General features: G+C 45.0%; 1 protein-coding gene across 1 annotated transcript in view; it reads right to left on the bottom strand.

Annotated features, from left to right (window-relative positions):
• BCL2L13 (BCL2 like 13) overlaps positions 1 to 14,796 on the bottom strand; it is an 89,878-nt gene that overhangs the window by 62,804 nt on the left and 12,278 nt on the right. The window contains 1 exon segment of the mRNA XM_032269586.1: positions 9,570 to 9,737. Coding sequence (XP_032125477.1) covers positions 9,570 to 9,687 — 118 coding nt within the window. The 5' untranslated portion in view covers positions 9,688 to 9,737.

Genomic DNA, 14,796 nt, shown 5'->3' with positions numbered 1-14,796 from the left:
TATACTCAGCAAAAAATGCAGTCTGGAAGACTGAACTAGTTCTGGAAAAGTGTACAAGAGCTAACTATTTACATAAAAGTCTATATGCAATACATGACTCACGTTAAAAAAAAAATCAGAGATGAAATGTGACAGAAATCCTGAGTCATCAATAGCACCACCTCCCTTAGCAACTTCTAACATTTACTACTTCATGAACCTGAAACCAAACCCTATCAAAATTACACAGTGAGTGCTCCCGTAGATCCTATTTATAATAGCATGGAATAGGAGTGAGTTCTACATCTCACTTTAGATAGCTAACAGGATAGTGAAACGGCAGACAGCAATAAGAAAACTGTATTTTCCTCTAAGAAATTAGCCCACCAATGTCTGCATTTACATGTAAATACACTGTAGTTGGGCTTACTTTGGATGGTATTAAAAACAACATCCTGCTAGGCACAGTGGCTCACACCTGTAATCCCAGCACTTAGGAGGCTGAAGGGGGAGAATCACCTAAGGTTGGTCTCAATTTGAGACCAGCCTGACCAACATGGAGAAACCCCGTCTCTACTGAAAATACAAAAAATTAGCAAGGCATAATTAGTGTGCTCGTAATTCCAGCTACTCATGGGGCTGAGGCAGGAGAATGGCTTGAACCCAGGAGGTAGAGGTTGTGGTGAGGTGGAGGATGCAGTCAGCCAAGATAGTGGAATTGCATTCCAGCCTAGGCAACAAGAGCGAAACTCCATCTCAAAAAATAAAAAAAATAAAAACAACATCCTTATTTAAAAAACAAAATAAAGGCTGGGTGCAGTGGCTCACACCTGTAAACCCAACACTGGGAAGCCGAGGTATGTGGATCACCCGAGGTCAGGAGTTTGAGGCCAGCCTGACCAACAAGGTGAAACCCTATGTCTACTAAAAATACAAAAATTGGGCCACACATGTTGGCAAGCACCTGTAGTCCCAGCTCCTCGGGAGGCTGAGACAGGAGAATTACTTGAACCCAGGAGGTGGAGTTTGCAGTGAGCCAAGATCAGGCCACTGCACTCCAGCCTGGGCAATGGAGCAAGACTTTGTCTCAAAAAAAATAAAGACTCCAAAGAAGGTAAACTCTCAGAGATGGACAATGTTGAGGTTGGAAAAAATTCTATGTGCAGAAGATGTCATCAAGATAGCCAACTAGAGATGCCCAAGGCTTGTCTCCTACACAAAGACCTAAATAAATAAATAAAACTCAAAGCAGATCCCAAACAAAAACTATAAAATTCCTGGAATTCAAAATAATAATCTTAAGGAAACTCAGTGAAATACAAGAGAATACAGACAGACAATTCAACAAAATCAAAAAACAGAAACAATTCACAACCTGAATTGGAAATTCAACAGAGATACTAAACAACCAAACAGAAATCTTGGAACTGAAGAACTGAATGAATAACATAAAAACTACGCTTGAGAGCTTCAACAATAAAATAGAATAAGCAGAAGAAATCTGTGTCCCCCCCCCTTTTTTTTTTGAGACGAAGTTTCACGCTGTGTCACCAGGATACACTGCAGTGGCGTAATCTCGGCTCACTGCGACCTACGCCTCCCAAGGAGTAGCTGGGACTACAGGTGCGCACCACCACACCCAGCTAAGTTTTGTATTATTAGTAGAGATGGGGTTTCACCATGTTGGCCAGGATGGTCTCAATCTCTTGACCTCGTGATCTGCCCATCTCGGCCTTGGATTACAGGTGTGAGCCACTGTGCCTGGCCAAACAGAAGAATTTCTAAACTTGAAGACAGTTGTTTTGGAATAATCCAGTCAAGCAAACAAAGAAAGAATAAAAAAGCCAGGCATAGAGGCTCACGCCTGTAATCCCAGCACTTTGGGAGGCTGAGTTTGGTGGATCACCTGAGGTCAGGAGTTCAAGACTAGCCTGGCCAACATGGTGAAACCCCATCTCTACTAAAAACACAAAAATTAGCCAAGCATGGTGGCGGGCACCTATAATCCCAGCTGTTTGGGAGGCGGAGGCAGGAGAATAGCTTGAACCCAGGAGACGGAGGTTGTAGTGAACCAAGATCATACCACTGCACTCCAGACTGGGCAACAAGAGTGAGACTCCCTCTCAAAAAAAAAAAGAACAAAAAAATGAGGAAAGCCTAGTAGTCGTATAGAATGTGATTAAGCAAACAAATATTCACGTAATGGCAGTTTGAAAACAAAAAGAGATGGGAAAATGCATAGAACACCTATTCTATGAATTAATAGCTAGAAACTACCCAAGTCTGGAGAGAAATGTGGACATCCAGAGATCCAGGACACTGAAAGGTTCACAAATAGATTCAACCAAAAAAGGTCCTCTCCAAAGCACAATATAGTCAAACTGCTAAAAGTCAAAGACAGGAAGAATTCTAAAAAAATAAAAGTGTCAAGTCACAGAGAAAGGAATCCCTATTAGACAGACAGCAGATTTCTCAGAAGAAATGTTGAGAATGGAATGATACATTCAAAGTGTTAAAAGAAAAAAACCCATCAGCCAAGAATGTTACACTCATGGAAGCTATTCTTTTCTTTTTTGAGACAGGGTCTCACTCTGTCACCCAGGCTAGAGTGCAGTGGTGCGATCTCAGCTCACTTCAACCTCCGCCTCCCGGGTTCAAGCAATTGAACTTCAGTCTCCCAAGTAACTGGGATTACAGGCACAGGCTACATAGACACAACTGTATAGACACAATTGTAGATTGTAGAGACAATCCCTACTATCAAGGTGCTAACCATTTATGCATTAATGACTGCAAGGCAACCGCTCAGTTAGATTTCTTATAAATCTCTCATTGTCAGTTAGACTCCTTATAAATCTATCACTGAAAATGCCCAGAGTCTATATATCTGTATATACAATGGATATCAAGTTAGTTTTTAAGATGACATGTGAAAACTGAAAAAGATATGCTATGTGGTATGACAATTTGTAAGCCACATATTTATTTTGCATAACAATCTCACCATAAAAATATGATTAGGCCCGGCGTGGTGGCTCACACCTGTAATCCAAGCACTTTGGAGGCCAAGATGGGGAGATCACCTGAGGTCGGGAGTTCAAGACCAGCCTGACCAACATGGTGAAACCCCATCTTAAAAAAAAGATTGCAGTTTGACTCAGTATTTCCCTCCAGTTAAGTTAGCAAAAGTAAACAAACAAAAAAAAAAAAAAAAAAAAAGGGAGAACATACAGTAGAAGTACCCTTAACTGACTTACACTTAAGTAATTTGCTGAATTAAGTGACCTACTATACTTTCTCTTTTTTTTAATGAGCCAGGGCCTCACTCCGTCACCCAGGATGGAGTGCAGTGCTGTGATCATAGCTCACTGCACCTCCCTTCCACCCGGCGTTCAAACGTCAATCCCCACCTTACCTCAGCCTCCCAAGTACCTGCAACCACAGGCATGCACCACCACACCTAGCTATTTTTTCGTATTTTAGCAGAGACAAGGTCTTGCCATGCTGCCCCGACTAGTCTCGAACTCCTGAGCTCAAGCAATCTGCCTAGCTTGGCCTCCCAAAGTGCTAGGATTGCAGGTGTAAGCTACCATGCCTGGCTGGTTTTTCTATGAAACATATTAAATCTTTCCATAGGAAACTGAACATATACAGCTAGTAGACTACTTTTTTTTTCTTGAGAGAGGGTCTCCCTCTGTCGCCCAGACTGGAATGCACAGGTGGGATCTCAGCTCACTGCAGCCTCCTCCTCCTGGGTTCAAGGGATTCTCCTGCCTCAGCCTCCTGAGTAGTGTGTGCCACCATGCCCAGCTCTTTGTGTTTTTAGTAGACACGGAGTTTCACCACATTGGTCAAGCTGGTCTGGAACTCCTGACCTCAGGAGATCCACCTGCCTCAGCCTCCCAAAGTGCTGAGATTATAGGCATGAGCCACTGTGCCCGGCTGAGTAGACTACTGTCTAGCACACTTGAATAAATTGTATGCCTACCAAGAATACGTTACTTTATCCCCAAATTGCTTATGAAAGTTAAAGTTAGGACAACGCTGGGCACGGTGGCTCAGGCTGGGCAAGGTGGCTCACTCTGTAATCCCAGCACTTTGGGACGCTGAGGCAGGTGGATCTGTTGAGCCCAGGAGTTCAAGACCAGCCTGGGCAACATGGTGAAACCCTGTCTCTACCAAAAAAATAAATAAATATTAAAAAAAAAAAAAAAAGTCAGGCCAGGCACAGTGGCTCACGCCTGTAATCCCAGCACTTTGGGAAGCCGAGGTGGGTGAATCACAAGGTCAGGAGTTGGAGACCAGCCTGGCCAGCATGGTGAAATCCCATCAAAATAAAAAAATTAGCCAGGCGTGGTGGTGCGCACCTGTAATCCCAGCTACTCAAGAGGCTGAGGGAGGAGAATAACTTGAACCCAGAGGGTGGAGGCTGCAGTGAGCTGAGACTGCACCACTGTACTACCGTCTGGGCGATACAGACTCTGTCTCCAAAGAAAGAAAAACAGTTGAAGTCACTGAAATTGTATAATTTATTTAAAATCATGAACGTCATTGAAGATTCTGAAAAGAAACTTGATGTTTCTAAGAAAACTAATTAACTTTTTAAAACTTTCTAGATAATTTAGAGTGTTTTTCTTTTTTTCTGAAAGAGTCTCTCTGTATCACCCAGGCTGGAGTACAGTGACGCAATCTCAGCTCAGTCCAACCCCTACCTCCCAGGTTCAAGTGATTGCCATGTTTCAGCCTCCCAAGTGGCTGAGATTACAGATACACACCACCACACCCGGCTAACTTTTGTATTTTTTGGTGGAGATGGGGTTTCACCAGAGTGGCCACACTGATCTTGAACTCCTGTCCTCAAGTGATCCACCCGCCTTGACCTCCCAAAATGCTGGGATTACAGGCATGAGCCACTGCACTCACCCAGATAATCTCAGAAGTTTAAATGAAAACTAATTTAAATGGTTTGGGAAGTTACTTTAAAATATGATTTCAAATTGAGTGTGAGAGAGAAACTGTAAAACACAGGCAGTAAGTCATAAGAATCTAGATGATTTTTCAGTCAGATTGTTTTATGTCTTTATATTATTATTCTACTATAAACAAATTAGAAACCATAAGTAATAGATCCAGTTTATGCTAGAAAGATGAAATTCCAATCAACAAACCCATATTCAAAGAAAACGCCTTGACCTAACATCAAGATATAGAGACAGGCTGGTCTTGAACCCCTCCCATCCTGGCCTTGCAACCTGGTACAGGCATGAGTCACTGCACCTGGCCAACTCTTCAGTTAAAGTCCTAGGACCAAACACAGTGATCTAGGTAAGAAGGCTTTACGGTAAACTAAAAATTTAGTGCACTGCTACTGACTTTTTTAAAAAACTGGAAATCATTTAGTTGGTGATAAGAACTTGCCAAGAAGGAGGCAGGGGCGGTGGCTCACACCTGTAATCTCAGCAGTTTGGGAGGCTGAGGCAGGTGAATCGCTTGAAGCCAGAAGATCGAGACCAGCCTGGCCAACATGGTGAAACCCTGTCCCTACTAAAAATACAAAAATCAGCCAGGTGTGGTGGCACATGCCTATAATCCCTGCTACTTGGGAGGCTGAGGCACAAGAATCACTTGAACCTGGGAAGCAGAGATTACAGTAAGCCAAGACTACACCACTGCACTCTAGCCTGAGTGACACAGCAAGACTCTGCCTCAGAAAAAAAGAACTTACCAAGAAGAAAGGAAAAACTAGCCAAGCACAATGGCTCATGCCTGTAATCCCAGCACTTTGGGAGGCCAAGGCAGCCAGATCACCTGAGGTCAGGAAACTAGCCTGGCTAACATAATGAAACCCCCACCTCTACTAAAAACACACCCAAAAAATGGCCGGGCGCAGTGGCTCACACCTGTAACCACGGCATTTTGGGAGGCTATGGGGGATGGATCACCTGAGGTCAGGAGTTCGAGACCATCATGGTCAACATGGCGAAACCTCATCTCTACTAAAAATACAAAAATTAGCTGGGCATGGTGGCATGTGCCTATAATCCCAGCTACAAGAGGGGCCAAGGCAGGAGGTTCCCTTAAACTTGGGAGGTAGAGGTTGCAGTGAGCCAAGATCGTGCCACTGCACTCCACTCTGGGCAACAAAGCAAGATTCCATCTCAAAAAACAAACAAACAAACAAACAAGGTCAGGGGCAGTGGCTCACGCCTGTAATCCCAGCACTTTGGGAGGCCGACGTGGACAGATCACAAGGTCAAGAGATTGAGACCATCCTGGTCAACATGGTAAAACCCCATCTCTCCTAAAAACACAAAAATTAGCTGGGTGTGGTGGCGTGAACCTGTAGTCCCAACTACTTGGGAGGCTGAGGCAGAAGAATTTGCTTGAGCCTGTGAGGCAGAGTTTGCAGTGAGCTGAGATCGTGCCACTGCACTCCAGCCTGGCACCTGGCGACAGAGCAAGACTCTGTCTGGAAAAAAAAAAAAAAGGCAAACAAACAAATTAGCTGGGTGTGGTGGCACGTGCCTGTAATCCCAGCAATTCAGGAGGCTGAGGCAAGAGAATCGCTGAACCAGGGAGGTAGAGATTGTAGTGAGCCGAGATCACACCACTGCACCACTCCAGCCTGGGCAACACAGCAAGACTCCATTTCCAAAAAAAAAAAAAAGAAAGGAAAAATGTAATCCCAGCTACTCACAAGGCTGAGGCAGGAGTGAGACTCATCAATCAATCAGTAAATGACTCTGTTGCCCAGGCTGCAGTGCAGTGACATAATCACAGCTCACCACCTCAAACTGCTGGGCTCCAGTGATCCTCTCACTTCATTCTCCTATGTGTCTTTTTTTGTTTTGTTTTGTTTGGAGACAAAGTTTCGCTGGAGCGCAGTGGCACGATCTCAGCTCACTGCAAACTCCACCTCACAGGTTCAAGCAATTCTCTGCCTTAGCCTTCCGAGTAGCTGGGATAACAGGTGCCCACCACAACAGTCAGCTAATTTTTTTTAGTAGAGATGAGGTTTCACCATCTTGGCCAACCTGGTCTTGAACTCCTGAACTCGTGATCCACCCACCTCAGCCTCCCAAAGTCCTGGAATTTTCGGACATGAGCCACCTCGACCAGCCTAATTCATATTTTTGTTGTTGTTGTTGGGTTTTTTTGCTTTTTTTTTTTTAAGATGGGGTTTCACCACGATGGCCAGGCTGATCTTGAACTCCTGACCTCAGGTGATCCACCCACCTCAGCCTCCCAAAGTGCTAGGATTACAGGCATGAGCCACTGCGCCTGGCTTTTGTTTTTCTTTTTTTTTTTTTTTTTTTTTTTTTTTTGAGACAGACTCACTCTGTCACCAGAATAGAGTACAGTGGCGCGATCTTGGCTCACTGCGACTTTCACCTCCGGGGTTCAAGCAATTCTCCTGTATCATCCTCCCAAGTAGCTGGGACTACAGGCGTGCACCATCATGCCCACCTAATTTTTATATTTTTACTAGAGATGGGGTTTCATCACGTTGGACAGGATGGTCTCCATCTCTTGACCTCGTGATCCACCCGCCTCGGCCTCCCAAAGTGCTGGGATTATAGGCATGAGCCACTGCACTTGGCCCCAATTCATGTTTTCTATACAAGCATAATAGTAATCTTTTTTATAAATTAAGGAATATTTAATCTTTTTTCTTTTCTCGAGATGGAGTCTTGCTCTGTCACCAAGAGCTGGAGTGCAATAGCACAATCTCTGCTCACTACAACCTCTGCCTCCTGGGTTCAAGCGATTCTTTGCCTCAGCCTCCTGAGTAGCTGGGATTATAGGCGCATGCCACCATGCCCGGCTAACTTTGGTATTTTTAAGTAGAGACGGGGTTTCACCATATTGGCCAGGCTGATCTCGAACTCCTGACCTGGTGATACACCCACCTAGGCCTCCCAAAGTGCTGGGATTACAGGCGTGAGCCACTTCACCCAGCCAGGAAGATTCAATCTTAAAGCAAAGAAAAACCTGTGGTAATTATAGACATCTATGAAAACCACCATTACCAATATAAATCTGGACTATTCTAAAGGCTTTTGTGTATGTGTATATAATACATACATATATATTCATGTATTCTTTCACGTTTGCCAGTTGTTGAAAACTAAAAACCAGAATTTATAAAAACATAAAAAATTGAGTAATTAAAATATGCTATCTGATGAAAAGTTTACTTAGCAGCTTAGAGCTGAAGAAAGAAAGGGTGAATTAGATGATAAAGAAATGTCACAAAGGGCTTTACAGATAAATAAATGGAGATAAACTAGGAAAATGATAGTGAGATATGGAGGATTAGACAGGATCACATATGTCTTCTATAATTCTATAAACAGCATAACGTGTGATTGATTTTACCTCAAAGTACAACTAAGTAGAGAAGATGAGGAGAGTAGATATTCAAAGATATAATGTTTTTTTTTTTTTTTTTTTGAGACGGAGTTTCGCTCTTGTTACCCAGGCTGGAGTGCAATGGCGCGATCTCGGCTCACCGCAGCCTCCGCCTCCTGGGTTCAGGCAATTCTCCTGCCTCTGCCTCCTGAGTAGCTGGGATTACAGGCACGTGCTACCATGCCCAGCTAATTTTTTGTATTTTTCTTTTAGTAGAGACGGGGTTTCACCATGTTGACCAGGATGGTCTCGATCTCTTGACCTCGTGATCCACCCGCCTCGGCCTCCCAAAGTGCTGGGATTACAGGCTTGAGCCACCGCGCCCGGCCAAGATATAATGTTTGATAATTTTTCCAGAGTAAACAAACGAATTATTAAATTCAGGAAGCCAAACAATCCCCATTTTGGATGTGCAAAACATAAATTTTATTTGTTTTGGATGTGCAAAACCATACATTTTGGCTGCCTTTTAGAATTTCTCTAGCTTTGGTGGCTGTTTCACCAAGAAGTGTTTAAATTTGAAACACCACCAAAGATGGAGAATCTCAAAAAAGCAGCCAAAATAACTTCCATTATGATGGAACACTTAGCAGAATGACAACAGGCTGCTCAACAATCGTTAAGTGAAAGTATAAGACAAAGAACTGATATTTGTAAAGTGTCAAAAAAAATGTAACTGCCAATAAAGGGCTGCATGTGCTTTGGAAATACCTTTCAAATAAAAGAATAAAATGAGGAGAAAAAAAGTAGTTGCTGCTTTCTTTTTTGAGATGGAGTTTCGCTCGTTACCCAGGCTGGAGTGCAATGGCGCGATCTCGGCTCACCGCAACCTCCGCCTCCTGGGTTCAGGCAATTCTCCTGCCTCAGCTTCCCGAGGAGCTGGGACTACAGGCATGCGCCACCATGCCCAGCTAATTTTTGTATTTTTAGTAGAGACAGGGTTTCATCATGTTGACCAGGATGGTCTCGATCTCTTGACCTCATGATCCACCCGCCTTGGCCTCCCAACGTGCTGGGATTACAGGAGTGAGCCACCGCACCCAGCCAACGGGTTACTCTTAGAGGTTTATTAGTACTATGATCTTAAAGCCATACATATAAAGTACCTGGATACATATACTTTATATACAAAGTCCTTATTACAACTTACTATAACCACCATAAGCCGAAGATAATACCTTGGGGTGAGGAAAGATGCTCTTGCAGCTTCTCCTGAGAGAGGAGTCCCAAGTAGCTGAGAACAACATACTTTGTTTCATAGTGAAATCCCAGAGGCACAGTAGAAGAGGACGCCATTGAATTGGCTGGTGGAGCTCCAAAAAGGTCTACTTATGGATGTATAAAACCTAAGAACAGAAAAGGAATTTTTTCAGTTTAAAGTTTATAACACGCCACTTTAACAGTTGTTTCACACCAAAATGTCTTGTGTCACTCTTAAGAGTTTTCTTTTTCTTGAGACATTGTCTTGCTCTTGTTACTGAGGCTAGATAGAGTGCAGGGCGTGATCTCAGCTCACCGCAACCTCTGCCTCCCGGGTTCAAACGATTCTCCTGGCCGGGCGCGGTGGCTCACGCCTGTAATCCCAGCACTTTGGGAGGCCGAGGCGGGTGGATCACGAGGTCAAGAGATCGAGACCGTCCTGGCCAACACGGTGAAACCCCGTCTCTACTAAAAACTACAAAAAACTGGCTGGGCATGGTGGCGCGTGCCTGTAATCCCAGCTACTCAGGAGGCTGAGGCAGGAGAATTGCCTGAACCCAGGAGGCGGAGGTTGCGGTGAGCCGAGATCGCGCCATTGCACTCCAGCCTGGGTAACAAGAGCGAAACTCCGTCTCAAAAAAAAAAAAAAAACGATTCTCCTGCCTCAGCCTCCCAAGTAATTGCGATTACAGAAGCCCACCACCACACTCTGCTAATATTTGTATTTTTAGTAGAGATGGGATTTCACCACGTTGGCCAGCCTGGTTTTGAACTGACCTCAGGTGATCTCCCCGCCTCGGCCTACCAAAGTGCTGGATTACAGCCATGAGCCACATGCCTGGCCCAATCTTAAGAGAAACAACTTTTTATTTTTTTTTTAATTTATTTATTTATTTTTTTAAGACGAGATTTCAACATGTTGGTCAGGTTGGTCTTGAACTCCCAACCTCAGGTGATTCTCCCGCCTTGGCCTCCAAAGTGCTTGGATTACAGGCGTGAGCCACCACGCCCGGCCTAACTTTTTATTTTTAAAACAAAAAATAATATGGGCTGCTTTAAGATCTCAAACATCCAATTAAAAAGAGGTTCAAGGCCAGGTGCGGTGGCTCACGCCTGTAACCTCAGCACTTTGGGAGGCCAACATGGGTGGATCACCTGAGGTCAGGATTTTGAGACCAGCCTGGCCAATACAGTGAAACTCTGACTCTACTAGAAATACAAAATTGGCCATGCTGACAGGTGCCTATAATCCCAGCAGCTCGAGAGGCTGAGGCAGAAGAATAACATAAACATGGGAAACAGAGGTTGCAGTGAGTAGAGATTGCACCACTGCACTCCAGTCTGGGGGACAAGAGGGAAATTCCGTCTCAGAAAAAAACGAGAGAGAGAGAGAGAGAGAGAGAGAGAGGTGCAAATAATTAACGGGAAAAAGAGGCAATGTTTCCAAAATTAAGACCTGTGATAAACAAAAATGTTAAGATGATAAACAATGAAAAAGTACAAGCAGAATCTGAAACAAATTAAGAGTGGCTATGTAACAGTAACATAAAAATCTATTTGGGGCTGGGCGTGGTGGCTCACGCCTGTAACCCCAGCACTTTGGGAGGCTGAGGCAGGCAGATCACCTGAGGTGGGGAGTTCAAGACCAGCCTGACCAACATAAGGAAAACCCATTTGCTACCAAAAAACAAAGTTGGCCGGGCGCAGTGGCTCAAGCCTGTAATCCCAGCACTTTGGGAGGCCAAGGCAGGTGGATCACGAGGTCAAGAGATCGAGACCATCCTGTTCAACATGATGAAACCCCGTCTCTACTAAAAATACAAAACATTAGCTGGGCATGGTGGCGCGTGCCTGTAATCCCAGCTACTCGGGAAGCTGAGGCAGGAGAATTGCCTGAACCCAGGAGGCGGAAGTTGCGGTGAGCCCAGATCGCGCCATTGCACTCCAGCCTGGGTAACAAGAGCGAAACTCCGTCCCAAAAAAAAAAAAAAAAAAGTTAGTTGGGCACAGTGATGCGTGCCTGTAATCCCAGCTACTCAGGAGGCTGAGGCAGGAGAACTGCTTGAACCCAGGAGGCAGAGGTTGCGGGAACCCGAGATGGCGCCATTGCACTCCAGCCTGGGCAACAAAAGCAAAACTCCGTCTCAATAAAACAAAAAATCTACTTGGAATGGTTAAACAGCTGTTTTAAAAAATGCAGGTCAGCGATGTAGTTCACACGATGCTGTAATCTCAGCACTTTAGGAGGCCGAGGCAGGCGGATCATTTGAGGCCAGGAGTTCAAGAACAGCCTGGCCAACATGGTGAAATCCCATCTCTACTAAAAATACAAAACTAGGCCGGGTGGGGAGGCAGGCACCTATAATCCCAGCTTTTCAGAATTCTGAGGCACAAGAATCACTTGAATCACTTGAAATTGGGAGGCAAAGGTGGCGGTGAGCCAAAATTGTGCCACTGCATTCCAGCCTGGGCAACAGTGCAAGACTGTCTCAAATAAATAAATAAAATAAAAATTAAAAAATGTATTCAGTCGTACAATACAGTGCTGAATAAAGAAATATACAGGGCCGGGTGTGGTGGCTCATGCCTGTAATCCCAGCACTTTGGTAAGCTGAGGCAGGCGGATCAGGAAGTCAAGAGATCGAGACCATCCTGGCCAACATACTGAAACCCCGTCTTTACTAAAAAAATACAAAAACTACTGGGGTGTAGTGGTGCGTGCCTATAGCCCCCTAGCTACTTGGGAGGCTGAGGCAGGAGAATCGCTTGAACCTGGGAGGCGAAGTTGCAGTGAGCCGAGATCTCGCCACCACACTCCAGCATGGTGACAGAGCAAGATTCGGTCTAAAAAAAAAAAAAGAAATACAAATTTTTTTTTTTTTTTTTTAATGAAAGAAGCCAGGCGCGGTGGCTCAAGCCTGTAATCCCAGCACTTTGGGAGGCCGAGGCGGGTGGATCACGAGGTCAAGAGATCGAGACCATCCTGGTCAACATGGTGAAACCCCATCTCTACTAAAAATACAAAAAATTAGCTGGGCATGGTGGCGCGTGCCTGTAATCCCAGCTACTCAGGAGGTTGAGGCAGGAGAATTGCCTGAACCCAGGAGGCGGAGGTTGCGGTGAGCCGAGATCGCGCCATTGCACTCCAGCCTGGGTAACAAGAGTCAAACTCCGTCTCAAAATGAATGAATGAATGAATGAAAGAAAAGGCCAAGTGTGGTGGCTCACACCTGTCATCTCAACACTCTGGGAGGCAGAGGTGGGCAGATCACCTGAGGTCAGGAGTTTGGGACCAGCCTGACCAACATGGTGAAATACAAAAATTAAACAGGCGTGGCAGCACATGCCTGTAATCCTCAGCTACTTCAGAGGCTAAGGCAGGAGAACTGCTTGAACCTGGGAGGCAGAGGTTGCAGTGAGCTAAGATTGCACCATTGCACTAGAGACTGGGCAACAGGAGTGAAACTCTCTCGAAAGAGAGAGAGAAGAGAAGGAGGAGGGGGAAAACAGGAGGAGAGGGAAAAGGGGGAAGAGAGGGAGGGAGGAAGGAAGGGAGGGAGGGGGAAGGAGGAAGAGGGAGAGAGGAAGGGAGGGAAAAGGGAGGAAGAGAAGGAGGAGGGGAGGGGAGGAGGAAATAATTTTATTTAAAATTTTTTTTAATTTCTAAAATAAAGTATGGCAAGGCATGGTGGTTCACACCTGTAATCCTAGCACTTTGGGAGGCCAAGGTGGGCAGATCACTTGAGGTCAGGAGTTTGAAGCCAGCCTGGCCGACATGGTAAAACCTTGTCTCTACTAAAAACACACACACATAAAAATAAATTAGCTGGGCTTGGTGGTGGAAGCCTGTAATCCCAGATACTTGGGAGGCTGAGAAAGGAGAATCACTTGAACCTGGGAGGTGGAGGTTGCAATGAGACAAGATTGCGCCATTGCACTCCAGCTTGGACAACAGAGAGAAACTCTGTCTCAAAATAAATAAATAAATAAAAATAAAATAAAATAAAATACACTCAGGTTTTCTGTTAATATTACTGTTTTCTTAGGCAATCAAAAGAAATCTTGGTTCAAGTTTTAATTTAAAATCCCTAGTTTGGACCCCAATGTGATGAAAAAAAGAAAAAATAAAATAAAAAATAAAGTCCCAGGCCAGACACAGTGGCTCACGCCTGTAATCCCAGCAACTTGGGAGGGCAAGGCAGGCAGATCACAAGGTCAGGAGTTCGAAACCAGTCTGGCCAATATGGTGAAACCCCATCTCTACTAAAAATACAAAAATTACAGACGGGCGTGGTGGCTCACACCTGTAATCCCAGCACTTTGGGAGGCAAAGGAGGGTGGATCACCAGGTCAGGAGACTGAGGCCATCCTGGCTAACATGGTAAAACCCTGTCTCTACTAAAAATACAAAAAATTAGCTGGGTGTGGTGGCACACACCAGTGGTCCCAGCTATTCGGGAGGCTGAGGCAGGAGAATGGCTTGAACCCAGGAGGTGGAGGTTGCAGTGAGCTGAGATCATGCCACTACACTCCAGCCTGGGCAACAGAGCAAGACCCCATCTCAAAAAAAAAAAGAAAGAAAGAAAGACAGAAAGTAAAATAAATAAGAAGAGTCAACTGGATTTGGGCATTAGGAAGTCAGCCATGATTTCTGACAGAAGAGTCCTGTTTTAAACACAGGGGTGATGGTAAAACGCAGTGATTTGAAAAGTGAAGTAGAGACAGTAAGTTTCTATCTATCCTTTCAAAGAGCTTGGTTTGAAGGGAAGAAAAGAATGAAGGCTGAAGACAAGGGATTGGGAAGGTGCATTTGTTTTGTTTTTGTACGTAATAAAAGAGATTAAAGCGTGTTTACACTCAGGGCAGAAGGGGCCAATTAAGGAGATATAAATTGAGAGACCACGAAATACATTAGAAAGTAGAATTCCAGGCCGGGCGCGGTGGCTCAAGCCTGTAACCCCAGCACTGTGGGAGGCCGAGGCGGGTGGATCACGAGGTCAAGAGATCGAGACCATCCTGGTCAACATGGTGAAACCCCGTCTCTACTAAAAATACAAAAACATTAGCTGGGCATGGTGGCGCGTGCCTGTAATCCCAGCTACGGAGGAGGTTGAGGCAGGAGAATTGCCTGAACCCAGGAGGCGGAGGTTGCGGTGAGCCGAGGTCGCGCCATTGCACTCTAGCCTGGGTAACAAGAGTGAAACT

Source organism: Sapajus apella, unplaced genomic scaffold (assembly GCF_009761245.1).
Source record: "Sapajus apella isolate SASKATOON/1434 unplaced genomic scaffold, GSC_monkey_1.0 scaffold195, whole genome shotgun sequence".
NCBI lineage: Eukaryota > Metazoa > Chordata > Mammalia > Primates > Cebidae > Sapajus > Sapajus apella.
This window is presented reverse-complemented; position numbering and strand designations above follow the sequence as displayed.